General features: G+C 55.1%; 1 protein-coding gene across 3 annotated transcripts in view; it reads right to left on the bottom strand.

Annotated features, from left to right (window-relative positions):
* Window positions 1-21,717, bottom strand: part of BRD1 (bromodomain containing 1) — a 45,880-nt gene that overhangs the window by 11,960 nt on the left and 12,203 nt on the right. The window contains exons 3-8 of one of the 3 annotated variants that reach the window (XM_033116532.1): window positions 17,093-17,249; window positions 11,137-11,268; window positions 10,677-10,805; window positions 10,203-10,515; window positions 8,393-8,653; window positions 626-730 (exon numbers count right to left, since the gene is read on the bottom strand). In XM_033116532.1, coding sequence (XP_032972423.1) covers window positions 626-730; window positions 8,393-8,653; window positions 10,203-10,515; window positions 10,677-10,805; window positions 11,137-11,268; window positions 17,093-17,249 — 1,097 coding nt within the window. Of the gene's footprint in view, window positions 1-625; window positions 1,121-8,392; window positions 8,654-10,202; window positions 10,516-10,676; window positions 10,806-11,136; window positions 11,269-17,092; window positions 17,250-21,717 lie in introns of all 3 variants that reach the window. The other 2 variants (XM_033116531.1, XM_033116533.1) reach the window with 2 other exon arrangements.

Raw genomic sequence — 21,717 nt, 5'->3', positions numbered from 1 at the left:
GCAGTGGGCGCCCATGAACGCGGACGGCGGAAGATACTTCAGGAACTTCTCAGCCAAGGACACCAATTGTAGCCATAAGAGCTTACTGGTAAACAAGCGACATGTTCGAGTGTTTCTTTAGCGGGAAATGGTAACCCACCGTGTATGTAACAGCTGCACAGAACAGTGAGAAAACACCAGAAAGGTCTTCAGTCGACTGGGCAGTGTGGCCCGCGCCCCAAGCACAGGACCCTTTCCCAGGGCCCAGCACCCACACAGTTTTCAGAAAGGGACACCCCGCACGCCGCAGACTAGAGCCCCACGGTGTCACCCCGACGCTCGTCCCTCTCACATGCCCCGTTTACCTGCACGCACAGCACGCGCAAAATGACCATCATACTCTGAAGCCCCTGCTGGTGTGAACACTCGGGGGGAAGGACGAGCAGGACCACCCAGCCAGGCCACCCCCAATGGCGCCCCTCAGACCTACAATTTCGGGCTTTGCAAAGAGAAACTGCACTGCCCACCTTCTCATCTGGGAAGTGAGAGAACGGCGGACAGTACGCTGCGAAAGGACAACGGGTGGCGCCCCGCGACCGCGCCGGCCCCTGCAGGAGAAGAGAAGGCGCGCAAGCGTAGCATTTACCTGTGTCCAGGCGCTTTCCGGGGGACCCCTCCTCCACCTCGGAGTCTCCGCAGGTGCTCCGCGACCTTTTTCTTGGCTGCAGAAGAGTCTCCAACCTCGGAAGGACTACAGACAAAAAGGTTTTGGTCCCTAGCTGAGGAGAAGTTGGCTGGGTTTCAGTGTTCTTGGCAGACTTTGGGGGGCTTACACTTTTCGATTTGCAGAAGAGAACAGAGGTGCGTCTGTTTACATCGCTCGAAGGCTCCGCCCCCGCGGAGGCCGCCGCCGGCGCGTCGCCCGCGCGGGCGCGGGTGGGCTGTGCAGGGTGTCCGATTACCAGCGCGCTCTGAGCGCCAGCGCTATGTGCCCCATTACCAAATGTGACTCTTTTGAATAGTTTACTCTGCTCTGGGTTGAGTTCTACTGGTCTGAGGGTTGGTGGTTCTGAATTAGGCTCCGAGTTTGAAGGAAGAGGTAATGCATCTGATGGTTCAAGTTTAGGGGGAGATTTATCTCCTGAAAAAATTATAAATAAAGTGATTTTTGAAAACTGATAATTATAAAATCTATTATAAAACTTACTATAAATGTGAAGTCCACCAAAATACTAATTCAGTTAAGGAAACAAAGCATCACAATAACTGTCTGCTTGCAGTGGGGGCCGCAGCGGCTGGGGCTCGGGGCCCACGGGTCACACTGTGTGCGTGTCCCTAACCCCAGACTGAGGTGCCCTGGCGCTCTGGGTCCAGGTGCCCAGCGGTATACCGCTCCTTTCTGCAAATAACTGTGAAACATTATTTCACATATGCCAACATTAAATACATCATTCGAGTTCATGACAATTTCTCAATCAACAGTTCACTTACCTTGAGGAAGAAAAAAATACTGCACATAACTAAGGGTCTGGCCCTGCGTTCCCACACAGTGCTGACCTGGGCCAGAGGTCAGCACACAAAAGCAAACACACTCACACCTCATTTCTGACCAGGGTCTCCTAAGGCGATGCCAGAGAGGGCAGGCCGCAGGAAGGGCTGTGACCACTGTCGGGGAAGTACACTGACTTCCACACTTCATTCTGAAATGCTACAATGTAAGCTTTTTTTTTAATCTGACTTTAAAAATAAAAACAATCTTTGGAAGAATATTTTAACCACTTTAAAAAAGGCTTTCAAAAAAACTTGCTTAAAAACGAGTACTCTGAAAACCACACGGTGCGGAGCCTCAGCCTGAGCCCTGGAGGCGGGTCTGCAGGGACAGCGGCTGACGGAGCGAGGGCACCCACCAGCCATCACGCGGGACCTTTCTGGGCAAGACTGCTTGCCCGAGACTACAGGACCGAGAGCTACAGCCGAGAGGACCATTAAATGAGCCTAACTAGCATTTACTATAACTAGGTAGTTTTCATCTTATTAAACCACTTGAAAGATGTGAGGTTAACACTTGGACCCAATTCACTCTGAAAATGAAAAGCTCCACAACTAGCGGGCCCACATCCCCCCAGAGCCAGAGCTGGGACTGTGAGGTGGGCTCTGCTCATCTCTGGGGACAGCCAGGCCCGGGCCTCAGCGGGCTGTGGCAGCGGCTGTGCCTGAAAGGTGACTTGGTCTTCAAATGCTCCCCAAACTTGTCAGAGCGCCTCACAGGAGGCTCAGATACCAAGGGAGAGTGCTTCCCAACACAAAGCTGTCAAAAAGCCATTTTTAGACGGACACTCGCCCACCCAGTGCATGCAGCAGCTGCCAGACACAGGAGTAGCATCCGGGTGGGGACACTGTGACGTCCTTCACGTAGAAGTGCTGGATCACCAGCCATGCTGCCCCACACGCGGGCTGCCGATGAAATCCTTCCCACCCATCGTTAAGGGGCACCAACAGATTTCGGGAAACAGCATGTACAAAACACTCGGAACACAGACCAGAGGAAGGCTGGGACCGCAGTTCCCAGTTTCCTGCTAACAACTGAGGCGCGCGTGTGCACACACGCACGCCCACCCTGGCTCTCCCCCTGCCTCCTATCCACCCCGGGCCTCACCCTGGGCCCTCACAGCACCGCCTGTCCTCGCCATCACACCGGAAGTGCGGCCAGCACTCCCTGCAGACATCAGCCTGGGTCGTGGCGCAGGGCCAGGCAGCATGGGGCACTGCCCACTGGGGCCTGAGGGGCCTCCGCCTGCCCCCTCCTCACGTGCCATCCCCAGCCCTCCACTTGCACTCTGACCCCACTCCGCTCAGCCACCCGTAAGGACAGCAGCCCACCAGGTGCCCCAACCGCCGCGGTCCAGAGGCTCTCCCCTCCCGCCTGTCACTTAGCCCACATACAGGCTCCTCCCTCATATGAGCCCCACCCCAAATGCAAGGGTCAAAGGTCGCAGTGACCCCACCAGGGGGCCCGTCCCCACACCCCTCCTCCGAGCCCAAGGTGGCCTGAGTCTGCTCACCCAGCGCCCTGCTCTGCGGTCACTGCGCGCCCGCCGGCAGGGCAGCCCGCAGCCCGGCTCCCGAGGCGCCGACGGCACGGCCAAGAGCAGACCGGGTGGGAGGCCCACGTAGCCTGATTCCTCCTCCAGAGGGAACCCCTGTCCTGTAAGCCTGGCAGCTGCACCGCAGCCCCCGAGCGGGGGCCGCACTGGAAGTCAACATACACGTGTGGAAGTTCTTTTAGAAAGTCCCTGCCCACCGACAACTGCGTGCTACGTAACTGCGTGAGAAGTTCACACTCACTCAACTTCTAGGACAGACAACGCGACTTGAGGTGGGGTCTCAGCGTCTGTGAATACAGGACTCGGCATCCGACAGTCCACGCACTGAACGTGTCACTGAACGTGTCACGTCTACGCGACGGCCACAAGGCCTCAGCCTCGGGACGCCTGACTAAACCCAGCTACTCCTGGGGACCGAGACGCCCTGAAGTGTGCAACGACGGTTCTCCAACACTGCACACCTGGTCGCCAACTACGCCCAACAAACATTTCCACAGCAGTCACAAAAAGCTTGGCGAAACCAGTCATGCATCGGCCATTCCCGCCCAGTGTAGACTGTCCTGCCACTGCCGAAATCCGGAAGGGGGAAGCTGCACGTTTGTGCAATTCACATGGCAAAGTCCTCTGGCAACGGCAGGGTCCTGGCACGCTGCAGCAGGGCGTGCCCGGCGGGGACCGGCACCCGGCAACCCCGCGCTAAGGCGGGACAGCTCAGCGCTGACACAGCGCGCCCCGAGCCCCGAGCCCCGGCTCAGCACACGGCCACGGCCACGGCCAGCGACCGGAAGCAGAAACCGGCGGCCCACAGCTTCGTTCTCCCAGCGCCGCCCTCCTCACTGTGCTGCGCCCCGCGCGCTGACAAACTCCGGGGCCAAAAGGCGCTGCTATGGACTCCACCTCCAGCCGAGAGCCTCACCCAGCTCCACAGTCACCAACAATAATCCCAGCCTGCGGGAAGCGTGGTGTTGGACAGACGGGCCTGCTGCTGAGCCCACACCCAGGTCTCAACTCCAGGGGCTCAATCAGGAACGCCCCGGGGGACCCAGGCCGGGAGGCCTCCCCTCCTCGGACCGGGGCGGTTCAGCGGGCCTGACACCTGCCCTAACTTCCTGCTCAAGTTTCTTCAAATGGAATCCACATAAATGTTAAACTAAGACGGACTGTGTTCTTGATATTAAGGAATTACTACTATTTCAGGTGTGATAATATCGTAGCTATGGGTCCTTTACTTTTAGAAAAGTCTTGGTTTCTGTCCCATTGTACAGCTCCTGAGTTCACACTTCTATAGAGACACAGACATCTTGATTTTGGCGGTCCTCACCAACATTTAGGTAGTTAGATATAAACCCCCAGGTCTATCTGGAGGCTCCTCCCTTCCTGACCCCAGATGGACTTTAAGGCTGTTTGCCCTCCAACCCCCTCTTCCCATCAGGCTCGAAGTAAAACGCCCTTTCTGTAACTTGGTCACTTTTAACAAGGGTGTAACAGTCTACAAGCGATCCCAGCCCACCTTTCCTCAGCTCTCACTTTGTTGCTGCCTTTAAAATGACCCGTGCCACAGAGCAGCAAAGGTGGCCTTCAGAGGGACCGGGCCTCACTGGGGTGCTCCCGCCTGGCAAGTGAGGCTGCCAGGTGCTCCTCCCATGGGAACCCGATGCCAGGGAGGGAGTCCTTGCCAAAGGACCACGAAAAGTCACACATGGCTTTGCAGTGAGACCAGGACTGACTGTTCAAAGAAGATCTTCTAATGATGGTAAATCAGCTTGTTGACAAGCTTTCTCCCCAACTCACTCTTTTCAGGGCAAATAACACAAAAAGAGTGGTTTTCCAAAAGACAAAGATCAGCCTGGACAAAGCGAGAGCTCAGGCAGCGGGAAGGGGACTGGCTGGGAGGATGGTGGGGGGCCCACACTGACCCCCTTCCACAGGCCCTGCAATGTCGTAGGGCCCTACCTCCCAGGGGTGCAACAGGCCTGACAACCTGTGGCCACCCTGCACTCCTAGGACCTACTACATACAAAAGGGAGGCAGCCAGATATGTTGGCTGCCAGAGGTCCCTGAGAGAAAATGCTCCTGAGAAGCGAACTCCCCAGTCAGGGAAAGGCCCTGGGAAATGAAGCTTTTACTGTGCTCTGGGTCCAAACGTGTGTGCAGCACCCAAAGGACAATTTCTAGAGCTGCACCTCACGCGGGGGTGACCTGAACTACCGAGTCACTGGCAGAGTGGGGCAGAGGCTCCAATGACTCAGCCACACACAGGAGGTCATTTTTCTGGGAGAAAGAACCTCCAGGACTCTAGTCCTCAGGCAGCAGGACATGGGAGCTGTGACCCATAGAAACCGTGTGACACTCATTGACTTGCCGCTCACAGCCAACGCTTACTTGCGGGGCTGGCGGACTGCAGTGCATAAGAAAACACCGCGTGGTCATGACCAAGACACCACAGGCCCCACCAGCTGATACACGTGCCCAGGTAGGCGAAAGGCTTTCTCAGTAAGCCAACTGAGTGTGTCTAGTTTTAAAACACTTGGAAAGATTGTAAACCCAACTGCTATCGGCTGGGAAGGAGGGAGTCTTCTGGCACTTTCTTTTTGTGTAACTGAAATGTGCCAACTTTAAAATGAGAAAAGCAGAGGGGAAAAAGAGGGGGCGAGGCTCATACCAAGTTGTACCTGCTCCCACAGTTTAAGTTTCCAGCTGAGCGCCTCTCGGAGCAAGGCCCATCTATAACCACCCAACCGGGACCCTACCGTATTTCCCCGAAAATAAGACCAGATCTTACATTAATTTTTGCTCCAAAAGATGCTTTAGGGCTTATTTTCAGGGGATGTCTTATTTTTCTCATGTACAACAATCTACACAAAAATCTACATTTATTCAAATAGTCATGTCATCTTCTTCTGGAACGTCGTCTTAACCCTCCAAACCCCGAATTCTGGCTTGAATTTCTTGCGCCCCCATTTCCTGTAGAACCACTGGCCCCAATCTCTCATGTCCAGCAATAGAGCTCTCCTTAAATGAGCACTTCTTGTCCATGTAGCCTGCTCGTAGTGCATTGGCGACACAGCTGTCAGTGATTTTATCCCACGAATTCTTCAAGTCACAACCTCTTGCAGGCTCGGCTTCAAAGTTTCCACGCTGATTTCTCTCCATTCTATTTTCAATGTGGTCATTGATTTCCATGCGCAAATGGTCCTTGAATGGCTTGTTTATTGCAGTATCAAGAGTCTGGAGACAGGCAGTCATTCCTGCGGGAATCATTATTTGATCTACACTCTTCTCTCTGTAATGAAGTTCTTCGTGTCTTTAGCGTGGTGAGTGCTGGCTAAGTCCCCGACTAGCAGACCTCTGGCCACCTCGCAAAACAAGTGGCAGCATTAAATTGACCCACTTCCTTACAACTGCTTGTGTGCACCAGGCTTTTTCGGTTTCAAGATCATAAATGCCTGAAACACGTTCAACCTTATCTTTCTTGCCCTTAGTGATGATTAGAGGTGGGGCTTTCTTTCCATCCAGACGAACTGTCAAAATACAAGTAACACGTGCACTTTCGTAACCAGTGGAGGGAATGTAGATTGACGAGACACCCCTCTGATCAATTGAAGTTTGAGATCCCTGGCCCATAAACACTGCAGTTTCATCCACAGCAATCATGTTGGAGAGTTGGTATTTAGAAAAGTCGATGCCATCAAAGGACTTGAATGCAAGTGCACGTTTAATAACTTCAGTATCTTCCAGCTTGAACAGTGTTGTCAATCTTAGAGACAGTTCATATCACTGAAGGAAGCCATCCAGCCAGTGCTGTGATGCTTTGAATTCTGGGAATATTTCTAACTGTGGTGCCATTGCAAGGGCAAATGCTTGAATATCAGCCCGCGCACAACCAAAGCCTTTGCTCTCCTGTCAGCAGTCCATCCACAGATGATGTCTCACAGCTCAGGAAACAATGGTTGCCGACCTGATCCACACTTGTGCTTCTTAGCATTTCCCTCGTCCACCTGTTGACTGAGGTTATCGTACTCGGCTCGCCATTTTCGGAACATTCAGAGATCCAACTTCTTCTCTTTGCAGAAAGCTGTATGATTCTTGCCCCGGGAGTCCTCCACAATTCCTTTCTTGTACTCGACGGAATAGATCTTTCTTTTTGCACTCATCTTGTCTGGAGGTCAAAATATCATTCCCTTTAAATCTCCCATTAAAGCAAGCATTAACTGAAGACTTACGAGACAGGAGTGGCAACAAAAATGATGACAAGAATGATGGTCCACACAAAAGCAACGAAAATTTGCAGGCACCAAAATTCAGAACACGTTTATTTCACACGAGTGCATTAAGTACGTCCGTTACAACACACGACATATTGAATTATGAAGATTCATATGAGACACAACCACGTCCGTTTGTTATCACGTGCACACGTTATTCGTGCGTTGTGTCCACTCCGATTGGTCACTCGGCAATAAGTCTCAAGTTCACTTGATTACATAGGTGCTGACCTCTCATCCAAAGGCACCCACTTGGGTATTTACAAATAATTATAATTTATATTATCATTTAAGTACTAATGTCAATAATATTGTTTATTTATATTTAACTATATGTTAACATTATTTTAATTCATTACGTCCGTCATGTGCTGCAACGGACGTACTAAAACCGTCCATCTGGCTGACGATCTTAACTGGGGCTTATTTTTGGGGTAGGGCTTATGTTACAAGCATCCTGAAAAATCACGCTAGGGCTTATTTTCCGGTTAGGTCTTATTTTCGGGGAAATATGGTATGATCGTTCCCGCTGGGTGGATGGGTTTCTCCCCGTCCATGTATTTCCTGTCCATAAAAACACCCCTGCTGCCTCGCTGTGCAGCAGGAGGGCAAGAATGCTGCCCAGACGGGGCTGTCTCTGGGGGGCTGCACTAGTTTGTTCCGCAGGGACAGATGCCCAGGTCCCCACCCACCCTTCAAAGAATCAGGGAGGAGAGTGGGCGTGGTGCCCAAGGCCCTTTCACCAAGCTGCACCTGATAATCCAGCGCACAATTAAACCGGTCTCCTCTGCTGACAGAACAACAAAGGTAGTCACTCCTGTCATCACACAGCCACCGCCACTCCCCAGCCACTCTGCAGGGCGGCCCAGAACCGAAACCATCCTGTGCAAGTAGTTTTGCAGGACCCAGCTGAGAAACACATCTTAATCTGTGCCTTAAGCTTGTAACTGGCTATTGAAGTGCCAGTGGCAGCACAGATGGCACCGAGCGGGACAGGCGTGGTGGGAGCAGGTGAGCGTGAGTCCGGGCAGGCGCTGTGCTTACCTTCGTCCCCCGTCTCCGGCCCCAGCTGAGCACCTTCCTCTTGCAAGCCTCCAATACCTGAGTCCGCGGCCGGGGCCGGGCTGTGCCGCTGGCTCAGCTTGCTCCGCACGAGTGCAATCTCCTTCTTCAGCAGCTTGGCCCGTTTGCTCCTCGACCCGCTGGACTTCATGGCGCACGTGAGGTCCAGCTTGTCCAGCAGCTCCCGCAGCTGCTCCTCCAGTCCCATGTGGGCCCTGCTGGCCGGGTCCAGCAACCTGTCCACTGAAGGCCAAGAACACACACACATCAGCCAAGCGCTAAGCTGTCTTCTGAGACAGGAAAACCCACTGGGCCCTCCACCCCTGCGTCACCAGGGGATGAGGGGCACAGGCTCTCCACCAGTGCCGGGACCCACGACAGGCCGCTGCCACTGGCGAAGAGTGCTTTTCACCCGTGGGTGTCAGCAAGCACAACCAGCCGGGTACACGGGCACAGCAAGCCTTGTCGTCACCAAGCCCCCGACACCGGCGCTGACGCGTTAGAGGCATTAGAGCCCCAGCTTAGGGCTGTCGCACCGCGAGTGCTCAGACGCACGTCGCTGACTAGAAGCGGGCAGCAGGATTCACAGGTCATTCTGAATTTCAGGCATATTTACTACAAAAACCCCTAGTACTTTCAATTTCCGCAACACCAACCTGTATGAAGCATGGATCACCTTAAGTTAGCGAGAGGCAGCTAAGACAGAACCTGCTCTTAGAGCTCCCTGAAGATAAAAGTGGGAATGACAGTGACACTACCTCCTCCAGGAACAGACATGTTATTAAAAGCATCTATCTTTTCTATGAAGTAAATAAGACATCAGCACAGGGAAATAAATGAGAATGCCTGACAGGTAACAGCCTGGCTTCAATCCAGCTCATCATTCTAACAAAACGTCACAGACAACACAAGCTCAAAAACACTCATGGAAACAAAGCTCATGTCACCTACAGCCCCCAAAGGGAAACGCCTTGGCTCCCTCACGGGCCCTGAACAGAGCGCAAGGGCTCAGTGGGAGGGAAGGAAGGGCACCGATGACCATGACACCCGGTCCAGCAACTCAGCCACGTCGCCACCCGAATACCAAGGCAGAAATAAATCACTTAGTACTTCTCATCCTTACTTCTGTCCTACATAAAAACCTCAGGGCAGAAATTCACCTCATCGACCTGCATGATCATTTTCTGCAAAGCCCAACATGGAGAGGCCCTGGCTCTCAAGCCCCTTCCCACTGCAGCGAGTCCTAAGGTGGCTGGAGCACGGTGCAGGGACAGCAGCCCGTCTGCAAGCACCGGGACAAGGGGGCAGGCAGCTGTGACGTGTGTGAGAAGCATGGGCCCTCACTCAGCAGGAGGAGGGCAGAGTGCAAACAGGAGTAGGGGGTGGGTGGGAGGCCCATCCGAGAGCCTGGGCTGTGTCTGTCCTCAAACACAGCTGACAGCCTTCCCCGAAGTCACCACGACCCCCGCTGGGGACAAGTCCCCAACAACCCTGCTTCCTGGGCTCTATAGGGCAGACCCGCAGACCCACAAGGGGCACATGAAACGTGGCTGGTCTGCAGAGGTGCTGTGAGCATAACGCACACACCGGGCAGCAGAGAAAAGCGAATGGAAAGGACCCTTGGTGACTTTTACGTTGACAGCGTTACTAGAATCACAATACGCAGACGTACTGGATTGCAGGTACGTCAGGAAAACAAATTTCGCCCTTCTTTCCCTTCGCTTCGCAAGGTATCAGAACCCCAGTCGCCCGTCATCCACCGCCTCCTACTGGGCGCGGCTGGCGTGCTTACCGTCCTCCCAGGAGAAAGGCCGCCGCGGGGCCGCCGCCGGCCGCTCGGGCAGGTGCACACCGGAGGCCTCCTCAAAGCCGATGCTGTCCACCTGGCGCCGGGCCTGCCTCAGGACGACGCCGCCTTGGTCCCGCAGCCGCACGGCCGCGCGGTAGAACACCGTGTCCTTGGCGTTGTACCTCATGCAGTTGTCCACGATGAGTTCGAAATCCTCCTCAAACTCAGGGAGGCTCCTGTAACCCTGAGCTTCCAGCCGCTTCCTCATGGTGGCGAAGTCCATCGGCTGCTTGATGTGGTCCAGGTAGTCCGGCACCTGGGTCCAGGAGGGGACAGACAGGGGACAGGTCCTCAGCGACAGGACAGGGCTCTTCCTCATGGTGGAGGCAGTACACCCCTCACACCCACGCGCCCACACATTTCACAAAGAACCAGGGCACATAAAGGAGCTGCCGGAGCAGCAGAGTGCACACCCACCTCCGTCAGGCTCACCGGCTGGGCGAATATGCGGGCCGGGTCCTTGTCCTGCAGCTGGTCGAGGACCGAGCGCAGCAGCACCGTGAGCGGGGTCAGCCGCAGCTCCAGCGCCATCTGCTCCACCTTTACCTGGGGGACAGCGCACCTGAGTCTCAGGAACCTTCTGCTCTGCTTCCCGGGCGCTCAGCACCACCACACGTGCCATGGCCAACAAAAGCTCCTACTTAACCCTCACACTGCACCTTGGCACGGCACCCCCAAACTCCCACTGGGTGCCAGCCCGGCTCCCACTTCCCAACCCAGGACCCTCTAGGGACACCACACTGCACACCACACTCCACCACACCACCCGGCCTCCTCCAAGAGGTCAGTCGCCCCTCTGTAAAGCTGCAATCCAGGCAGACGGCCACCCAGCCGGCACCACCCGCAAGGACAGCTGCAGGAGCCCGTGGGGACACACCTGCTCCCGCTTGAGCTTCTCGCGTTTGCGCAGGAGCTCAATCAGCAGGCGCGCCCTCTCCAGGTCGTGCCGCAGCCGCTGCCAGTACTTCAGCTTCTCCTTGGCGGCACGAATCTCCTCGTCGTTCTCTCTCTGAGAAAATGAATCGAGAGCCCTCACAGTGAGCCCAGCCCTCCCTACGGCCGGCTGCACACGCAGCTTGCAGGGCACACAGACTCTGCCGTGCAGAGCGCCAGGGGCCCAGGCCAGGGTGAGGGGCCCCCCGACCAGAGCCGCCACACACCTTGCCCACAAAACGGGGACAGGCCTCCCACCTCCCAGACACAGAATGCGGGCAGAGCCCAGCCCCCATGTACTTCCTCAACACTTCCCTTCCTGGCCCCCAAAGTCTGCCCCGGCCCTGCAGTCCTCACGCACGCCTGAGGTGGTCACCATCCACTCTCGCCGCTCTGCTCCCAGGCCCACCTTCTACCCCTGGCTACCAACACAGCACCACTCATCCACGTGCCAGGGCTAAGCCCTCCGCCCGAGCACAGCAGGCAGTGCAGGAAGACCTCAGAGACAACCCCTCACCTCCTCCAGGACGCCACCATCCTATTGCAACTTTCCGTGCACGACTGCCTGGACTGAGGGCAGGTCCCACCTCAGACAGCTTTCCTTCCCCACTCCGGGGACACAGCCCTCTGGCCTCGGCCACTCACACAGCATCAGTTCCCAGCACACACTCACCCTGTCAGACCCTCTTTTCTCTGTAGGGACCGCTCGGCCCCACACCACCCACCCTGCAGAGTTGGAGCCTAGTGCCCAGGAGGCTGGCCCCCACACTGCCGCACTCCCTGTCTGAACACAAGCTGGGGCGGGGGGAGACCACTTGGATTCAACCTGGAGGCCTGCAAAGCTGGAGGCGTTGCAGACAACGCTTTCTAAACAGCTGGAGCAGCCGCGGCAGCTGGGACAACACAGACATGGCGCAGCAGAGACCGAGACCAGGTGAGTGCGCTCCAGCCCAGGGGACCAGGGACAGCGTGGGGGGATGGGGACATGTGCTGCTCCCGTCCTCACTGGGCGGCGGCCTCAGCACCCGCGAAGTGCAGACCACGGGCCTTACTTCATGTTATTTTTAAACTCTAGGCATCAAACAGGAGTTAACAGCAGTGTCAGCTGTAACGCACAGAAAGATAGGTTTACAAAAGCAAATTCCCCAAGAGCATCTGAAAACCATCTTGTCCATTTGTTCACAGTCAAGCACCAACCACCAGGATGCTGGCCTGGTGACCGGGTGACTGTACGTAGTGCCGTGTGACCGGTGTGCTCACCGGCCCAGCTGGAGGAAGACCAAGACGTGCCAGGCGGCCTCGCGTCTTCAAAAGGCCTTAGTTTTCTGACCTTGCCCTCGAGCAGTCTTTATTTCCTTCTTTATTTCCTGTTGAAAACTAATCCTGAGGATGCCATGAAGTGGGATACAGGCGAACTCACTTCTAGGACCACAATCTATCTCAAGGGAATTCTAGAAGACCATGTTTGAAATCAACCCAATTTCCACTCAACGAACGAGAAGAGTATGCCCACCTGGAAGGAAGAGACGGGGTGCTGGGATCGGGGAGACGACTACAGCCCCCCACGGTGAGGACCGAGACCCCTGCGCTAGGGGACAGAGAAGGCCAGCTCCAGGGGCGGGGGAGGGAACGGCACATCTACCCAAGTCCCAGGACACTACCTGGAGAGAGACCCCAACGGGCAATGGGGGCCCCGCCCCTGGAGTGGGTGCAGGAGGGGCGAATGCCAAAAGCAGCAGGGCGGAGTGGAAAGGCCCCCCAGGAAAGGGCCTGCACTTCCCAGCCAGCCAGGACCTGCAGGGACCCTGTGCTCGCAACTAGACAAGACCTCGGTGGGCTCTGATCAGAGCACCTAGAATGGGGCGCCATCCTGTACCGTGTTTCCCCGAAAATAAGACCTAGCTGGACAATCAGCTCTAAAGTGTCTTTTGGAGCAAAAATTAATATAAGACGCAGTCTTATACTATATTATATTATATAAGACCAGGTCGTATAATAAAATAAGACTGGCTCTTATATTAATTTTTGATCCAAAAGATGCATTAAAGCTGATTTTTGGGGAAATATGGTAGCAGAGGCCCCAGGAGGTGCCTCATGTGCCCTCAGGCCAGCTAGTCCCATCTGTCTGCCTGTCCCGCCAACAAAAGATCAGGCATGGGGAGGGAAGGGCTGTGCCTGGCCCCTTTCAGGGCCTGTGTGGGGACAGAGTCCCAGAGAGCAGTTTCCAGGCTCCCGGCCTCATGTGGGAAGGTGCTGGTTCAGGTAGTAAATGGCCATCAACTGTGATCGGATGGCCATCAGCTGTGGCTAGTTGGCCGTCAGCTGTAACCAGTGAGCCATTGGCCACTAATATAACTGCCGTGGCTACACTAGCAGGCGCAGATTACAACTAACAAGTGCAGTGAGCAGGCGGATTGTGAATTGCAGATCGTGTGGATCCTACTTCCTGTGTCTCGCCTGGCCACCAGCGAGACTAGGGCACAGGAAGACCCCTCGTTGGCGTACTGGCGGATGTTTGCTTTTGTGTCTCGACCAGCCGCCATCGAGACTATAGTGGTATGGCTCCCCTATCTATGGCTCCGTGGGTGTTCCTTTTGGGCCTCACCATGTCCTGCGTTTTTGTGCGGGGAGCAGGACCTGAGTCCCTGCATGACAGCCTGGTTCAGGGCAAGCGCCCAGAAACATGGACAAATGAGTCAAATTAAACTGTAACATCAAGAACTTCTTAAGTTTCAAAAGACATTAAAATCACACCAAGCCTTAAACATTCTGTGCAGAACATTACTGTTCTGGAACTGTCCCCTACCCCCCCAAAAAGCCAACCTGTAATGCAGGGTTTTCTGTTTCCGCTCCTGGCAGGTGACCACAGGAGACGTCGAGGCCAAAAAGGAACAACAGCAGAGCCATGGAAAGGGGGTTCATACCACTACACTCTCGCTGGCGGCCGGGCGAGACACAGGAAGCAGGACCCACACATTCCACACCATCAGCAATCCGTGCTTGCTAACGTAGCCATGGCGGTTATATACAAAACCATAGTGGCTAATGGCCAACTGGTTCCAGCTGATGGCCATCTAACACCCAAGCCAGCACCTTTCCACGTGAGGCCAAGAGCCTGGAAACCGCACTCCTGGCCCTGGCCCTCCCTACACAACCCTTACAGGATAAAGTGGGCAAGCATGGCGTGGGGACAGCCCCTCCACCTCCCATCCTGCCCACCCAGGGCCGCCCTGCGCCTGTGGCTGGGACCCACACCAGGCCCATGAGTGAGTGTCCTGCACCCGTGTCAGCACGTCTCCACCGGAGCCAGGCAGGCCCAGGGGCACTTCAGGGTCATCAATACCAGCTGGGTCCAGCTGAACACAGTCAGATCCGCGCCGCTCCTCCCAACCCTTCTGCAGCAGCCGACACCTGTGTTTCTCGTCTTCCTGTTCTTACAAAGGCTCTGGGGTGATGGGAGGTGAGCTCTCAGTAACTGCCTCACACCGCCGTGCCGGTGCCTCCACAACTCGTGTGCCCCACCCCCAGCCTGCCTCCTCCCACCGCCTCACCCCCAGCCACACAAGCCCAAGCGGGGGCGTCTTGCCCGCCCCACTTCTCCTAGGAGGTCCATGTGTGCAGCGGGCGTGTGGACACGTAGGGTCTGCATCCTCCCACTTGTCTCTCGGGGTGTAACACCTCAGTGTCCCAATGACCCCCACAACGCCCGCTTCACTGCACCCCATCCCCCCACAAAGGCCCAGGCCCCCCCCACACTGGAGGCCTTACAGGCTCGGTCCCAACCTCCTGCCCCACCGTTCGGTCAGCACATCCCGACAACAGGCTAGCTGGAGCCGGTAGTCCCGTGGCTTCGAGTCCCGGCACAGCCCTGGCAGGGACACGAGCTCCATCCCCAAGGGAAGGAGGGACGGACATGCAGCACAGCAGCTAAGCAGGTGTCACTAACAAAGATCCCAAGTTCGATGTGAAGGCTGAGGATGGACTCCAGACGTCCAGACCCAACCCAGTGAGTGTAAGACACCCATGCACACAGCCCCTGGGGTCAGCAGCAGGCACGAGAAATAAGAAATGCGTCCAAAGCAGTGCGCGGTCCCAACGCCAGATGGAGCGGGCAGCTGACCACTCGGCAGGTCTGCAGCACTTCAGGACGCTTGCACAGCCCGGTCTCATCTACGCGGGCGTCCAGAGCACCGACGCCTCAGATTAAGGGAGCAGCCTTTCGTGTGCAGGACACGCGCCCTGTTGTCCCCACCCCAGCACTCGCCGTCCTAACACCAGGCAGGCCCTGCCGGTCTGCACAGCGGCTGACCCCGCCACACGCTCCCTGCCTCACCACTGCCTGAGGCCACATGTCCTTGAACGTTTCCTGTGATGCGACTCAGATGGCACTGCGGGCACCAGGACCCTGAGGGGAGGGACAGCCCAACCATCACCCCGTGCCGTGGGCAGCGGGCCCGAGACGCACAGCCCTCGGGCCTCGACATGGAGAAGGGTAGGGGCACAGCCCATCTCACAGAGGCCCAGAATCTTCAGTTTCTCTTGGGTTTTCAGAAAGTATTTAAAAAAGACATTAAAATCAAACTTAAAAAACCAACTGCACATTTAAACATGTCAACACTTTGTTTTGTCACCACCGATTTAAGAAAAGTTAAAACAAGGGGTTCCTAAGAATGACGTCAACATCCAGGCCAGCAGCAACGAGATGAAGAGGGACACACTCAGCCCAGCACTCAGTGTGACTAAGAAGGGACAGCAGAGACACGAAAGCGACATCTCAAGACACAATGGGATGACCAAGGTGTCGATTCGCTCCACGACCGAAAACACTCCTCTAGGCCTCTATCTACTCTGTGCTGGGGCCGTGGAGGGAGGTGACGCCAGGAACAGGCACCAACTTCACAGCAGACAATCCAGCAGTAGTGCCCAACCCCCAGCACAGCAGAGGAAGCGCTGGGCCGCGAGGGCCCAAGACCCTGCACAGCAGAGAACCCCACAAGTCAGGAACGCACCCCTCCCCACTCGGGGGCCACCGCGTCCTGCTGGGTCTGACAGTGTCCCCTCGGACTTGCTCAACCACCTGGCGACAGCATGAAAAGGAACAGAGCAGCACTTCTCACAATGGTAGTGTGGCAGCCGCACTGCGATCCAACACGAACTCGTCCCCATGGCGGGCCGAGGAGGCAGAGCAAGGGCACCTCCCAGCCTCTTGGACCGGAACGTGGCCAGGTCTATCCTGCAATGCCAGCCAGGAATTCAGGGCGATGTGCCGATGAACCATTTCTGATTGCAACTTCTTAGAGCTAATTTCTTACTCCCTAAACCCATTGTTTCAGAACTGCTTTACAATAACACCAGAGGGCTTTGTGAAGCCAAATTCAGTACTAACACATAAGCATCTGTTTGGTTCTGTTCTTTAAAAAGCCAGTTCTTGTCCCTCTCACATCTGCTCTCACCTCCTTCCCTCCGCACTGCAGTCAATGGAAAACCAGCCTTCAGAGCAAGGCCCTTAAAATGAATCACTCCTGTGCTACCTCTCAATACAGGAGCGCCCAGCACACACCCCGCCCACGGGCCCAGCTCAGACCCCGCCCACGGGCCCAGCTCAGACCCCGCCCACGGGCCCAGCTCAGACCCCGCCCACGGGCCCTGCCTCACCACCTGTCGTTGCCCCGCCCCTAGAACTCCACCCCATGTGCTCAGCAAGGTCAGGGCTGTCCCGGACACCTCCACATGTGCAGGGACACGAGGCAACATGGATGGATGAGTCCTCTATCGCTTATGGGACTGGGCCAGACCGGAGCTGCCCACGAGGGACTACACCACGTTCAGCCAGAAGCTGGCGCTGGCCCCCAGGAGCCGCTGCACCTGCTCGGTGTGGGAGGTGTACAGAGGGCAGGTACCTGCTGCGAGCTTCTCTGGGACTGCAGGCTGGACTGGAGTCGCCTCAGCAGGGGAGCGCCATTTCTGGACAGCCTTTTGAGCAGCCAGTAGCTGTGGGCTCTCTCGACGAACTGCTTCTTCCGCGGCACGGCCACCTGGTTCGCAATCCTATTCAATCTAAAACACAGAAAATTCAGAGTTTAGCTTTCGAGCAGTGCATCAGCACGTTTCCTCATGGAAACTGAAGTGTCACTCAGTGAGCTGTGATACGTGCATGCCAGCTCCTGCCATCCAGGCTCTGCAGGACCAACTCCAGCATCCCAAGCTAGCACAGGTTTCACCCACTTTTCATTCACCCGGTGTCTATCAAACACCCAGAAAAGAACAGCATGTTAATTCCTCTCACATGATACGGTCCCCATGCACACGGGCTGTCACCCCACTGGTTGCAGTGTACGCATGACTGATCCCTCGGGGACAGTCCACTCCCACAAAGGCTGAGCGGATGCAGGGCAGTGGTCCCACTCAGCCATGTCAAAGGGACCGTAGCAGCTGACCGGCCAGGGCTGGACACACACGGGGCTACTACTCACTGAAATGACAGTGGGGTCTCAAGTCTCTCAAGACCTCACCCTTTGTGAACCATGAAACGCAAAGGCTTTGTAAAGACACCCACACGCCCGGGCGCCTCACCTACCACCACAGGCCTGAGGCTTCCAGGAAGTGCCCACGACCCTTGCCCTTCCCGCTAAAACAAGTCAGTGCGTCAATCTGCTTCACAAGGATGCTGAAAGATAATGTAAGCTCAACCAAAAACAGACCAAAAATACAAAGATGCAACAAGAAGGCATTCCTCATGGAGCAAAACCAAAATTTCAGACAGAAATCAAGGAATTTCAAGACCAAACTTCAAGAATACAAAACTTTTGATTTGTATAAAACCAACAGTGAACAAAACGGTCAGAACACCCCAGTGCTGCTTGGACTCCCTGCAACTCGGGAGGTAAAATCCTGCTCAGATTTTACCTGTGATGGTCCTTCCCTGAAAACAGCAGCTCCTGCTCGTCTCCAAGACGGCTCCCTACCACGCTGCTGGGTCAGCCTCCGTGCTTGGCTCTGGAGGACGTGCGCCGCACATACCTGCCCAACTCCTGCAGTCACCGAGACCCACTCACCATGGGGACCCAGCCCGAGGAACCGACCCGGGGGGCAGCTCCACGCCGGACACAGACCAGGGCTTTGCAAAAGTGAACCTGTTAGATCCAGCCCCCAGACGGAGGCACTTAGAGCCTCCACAGGCGGGTATGAACCACAAGCTCAAGGGTAACCACAGCCTGCCACAGGTCCGTAGCTCAAGGACACCTGGTCACACGGCCTCCGCAGGTGGCGGGGACTGGATGCCCACCAGCAGCACCCAGCCTGACCCCAACATCCCCGAGGGCTGCAGCAGAAGGCGTGCTGGGCACCAGGCCTGCACACAGCCCTACGCGCGAGGCCAGTCCTGGGCAGCTCACAGGCGCCATGTTTGCTGGGCCCATTTTTGCCATATTTGACTGAGGCATCACACAGGGACAATCCATGCACAACCTTAGTGCTCCGTGGGCCTACACACACACACACACACACACACAGTTATTTCAACAGCGAATGAAGCAACATCAATAAAAGGATTTTTTTTTTTTTTAATAATTTCAAGGTACCAAGAAATGCTATTTGGCAACATGCCTTTAAATAAAGGTTCTGCACCTCATGAAGCCAGCATGTGTGAGCCAGCAAGAGCCCACAGGTGTGAACAACAGGCTGTGATGAGAATGTGCCTAAAGCCGTCCTCAGGTATTTACTGGAAAGCCGCATTCTGAGCAGGATTTTACCTCCCGAGTGGCAGGGAGTCCAAGCAGCAGATGGGAGCCAAGCGCCCAGGCAGCATGGGCAGCACACCCGTGTCTCCCAGAAGGACGTGCAGCCGTGCCGACACGGACACCCACCCAGCACACCCTGCTGCACTCACCCCGCCAATCCAACCACCTTTCACAACACGTGGAGAGCAGAGGAACGCACCAAACCACACCAAGGAAACGTCCACCCAAGGGACAGATGGGGACCCAAGACAGGATGGGGGACCCGAGACAGGATGCAGGGGGACCCAAGATAGGATGGGGTGGCCCAAGACAGGACTGGGGGTGATCCGGCTCGCTCGACAAACTCCAAAGGGAAAGAGACCAAGAAGGGAGACGTCAAGGACTCATGAATTTTGAAGGCCCAGTGAACACTGGTGTTCAGAAAAGGGTGGGCAGGCCAAGTCCCCCACAGGTGGGGACAGCAGTGGCCCTCAGGGCAGGAAAGGGTCACCAAGGGGCTCGGGGCCTGGCCAGGTCCTGTCTTCCCAGGTGGACGGTGCTTACGAGCATGGCTGCCCTCTATGATTCATCGAGCTCGGGAGGAACTTCTTCCATGCAATCTTCTGTCTTTGCATTCTACTGGCAACCTGTTCTGACTCCGGTTTCGGCAGGAGGACATTGAAAGGATCAGAAGCTTGATTGTCTCAAGCCTTTCTGCGCCTACCTGATAAACCAGGTGTCTCCCTTCAAATGGAAGAGACACCGGCATAACTGGGAGATACCCGTGAGTGCTGGTGGGAAAGCCCAGGAGGGGCCGGGAGGTACTGGACGGCTGCGGGCGGCAACTGCCTCTCGTAGCTTCTGGAGACACCGACGGAGGACCCAGGGAGGGTCAGTTGATGAAACGTGCGCTCGGACTGCAGTACACAACTTGGAAGGGAGTTTCAACAGTTGAGTCCGAGGCTCCAACCCACTTACACATGCGGCCAAGGCTTCCAGTACTCGTGTCTATGGTAACAGAAACCGGAACAGACTGGGGAAGACCTGTCCCATCACAGCAGGAAGTACATCCGACGCGGAAACCACCCCTTTAAATGTCACTGTTGGTGAAGAGTCTTCAACTTGTCCATCTGTTTTGCTCAAGTGTGTGCGAACATTTGTAACAACAACCTGAGTCGGAAGAAATTGTCACACTCAAAGTCCAGTGAGAGTGACATGAAAGAACAGAGAGATAGCAGCTGGGCAACTGTCCGCCCTGCGGCCCTGCGTGGAGAACACCAGGGCAAAATGCCAGAAGTGATGAGCCTTTCAACACGAGCACCTTCAACATTCCAGAAACTATGCCTTTCTGCCATCTGACCACAGGGTGAAAAATACTGGATTTCAACTCAAAAATGTGGAAGGCGCAGCACTGCTTTTCAAGATTACTTTGATGGGTTACATCCGAAACGCCTCTTAGAAAGGAGAAGGGCCGACTCAACATGCTAAGCATCCGACTGACGAAGTCAAGAAAAAAACACAAAGTAAAAGGCAACAAAGGGGGACCCATGGGCTCCGGTCCCAGCGTGGTGGCTGGTTAACAGTGGCGTACGGCGCACTCACAGCTGCCGAAAGCTTTTCATGTTCTCATCACCTCCCCACCACGGCAATCACGTAAGGTGAAGGTGTGTGAACTCACGTTGTGCTAAACACTTCACAACATACACGTGTATGAAATCATCACACTGGACTCCTTCAACTCAGAGCCAATTACCTCTCAGTAAAGCTGGGGGGGGACAGAAAAGTAAAAACATAATGAGGCAAGAAACCACACACGAGAAAATCTCAACAAAACCAAAACTCTGTTCTTTGAAGACTAGTAAACAAACTTTGATAAGCACTAATCAAAAAAAAGAGGAATTAAAAATAACCATGAATTTAAAAAAAAAGACAAAAACAATGTCACCCGTGGAAAAGGGCAAAGGGAACAGAAATCCAATTAAAAATGAGTATCGTGAAAACTGAGATGTAAAACAAATCTGTAGAAAATGGGGCCAGCCCGGTGGTTCAGGCGGTTGGAGCTCCATGCTCCTAACTCCGAAGGCTGCCGGTTCGATTCCCACATGGGCCAGTGGCCTCTCAACCACAAGGTTGCCAGTTCAACTCCTCGAGTCCCGCTAGGGATGGTGGGCAGCGCCCCCTACAACTAAGATTGAACATGGCACCTTGAGCTGAGCTGCCGCTGAGCTCCCGGATGGCTCAGTTGGTTGGTGTGCGTTCTCTCAACCACAAGGTTGCCGGTTCGACTCCCGCAAGGGATGGTGGGCTGCGCCCCCTGCAACTAACAATGGCAACTGGATCTGGAGCTGAGCTGCGCCCTCCACAACTAAGATTGAAAGGACAACAACTTGACGTGGAAAAAAGTCCTGGAAGTACACACTGTTCCCCAATAAAGTCCTGTTCCCCTTCCCTAATTAAAAAAAAAAAAATCTGTAGAAAATGTTACTTACCAAAACCAGCTTGTGAAGAAATCAGGAAAACCTGAATACATTCATAGAATAATTTTAGAAACTGAAACAACATGTAGTCTAAATTTCTCCTCCCACCCCCAAAGAGGAGGAAAAGAGAAAGGTGATTTTTCAGAGCAGGTTTGCCACTGGAAGACTGGTAGGCGCGAGCTGGCACCACCAGGCTGGCACCACCGACTCGGAAGAAAGGTGGTGTGTCCGGCCGTCGGGTGAGGTCCCGTGCACACTCGCTTATGAACACAGATGCATGCTAAAATAAAAGGCACTGACCAAATCCACCCAAATCCACAAAAAAACTCT

Source organism: Rhinolophus ferrumequinum, chromosome 10 (genome assembly GCF_004115265.2).
Source record: "Rhinolophus ferrumequinum isolate MPI-CBG mRhiFer1 chromosome 10, mRhiFer1_v1.p, whole genome shotgun sequence".
In the NCBI taxonomy this organism is placed as follows: Eukaryota; Metazoa; Chordata; class Mammalia; order Chiroptera; family Rhinolophidae; genus Rhinolophus; species Rhinolophus ferrumequinum.
The sequence above is the reverse complement of the archived record's forward strand: the minus strand, read 5'-3'. Positions and strand labels throughout refer to the sequence as shown.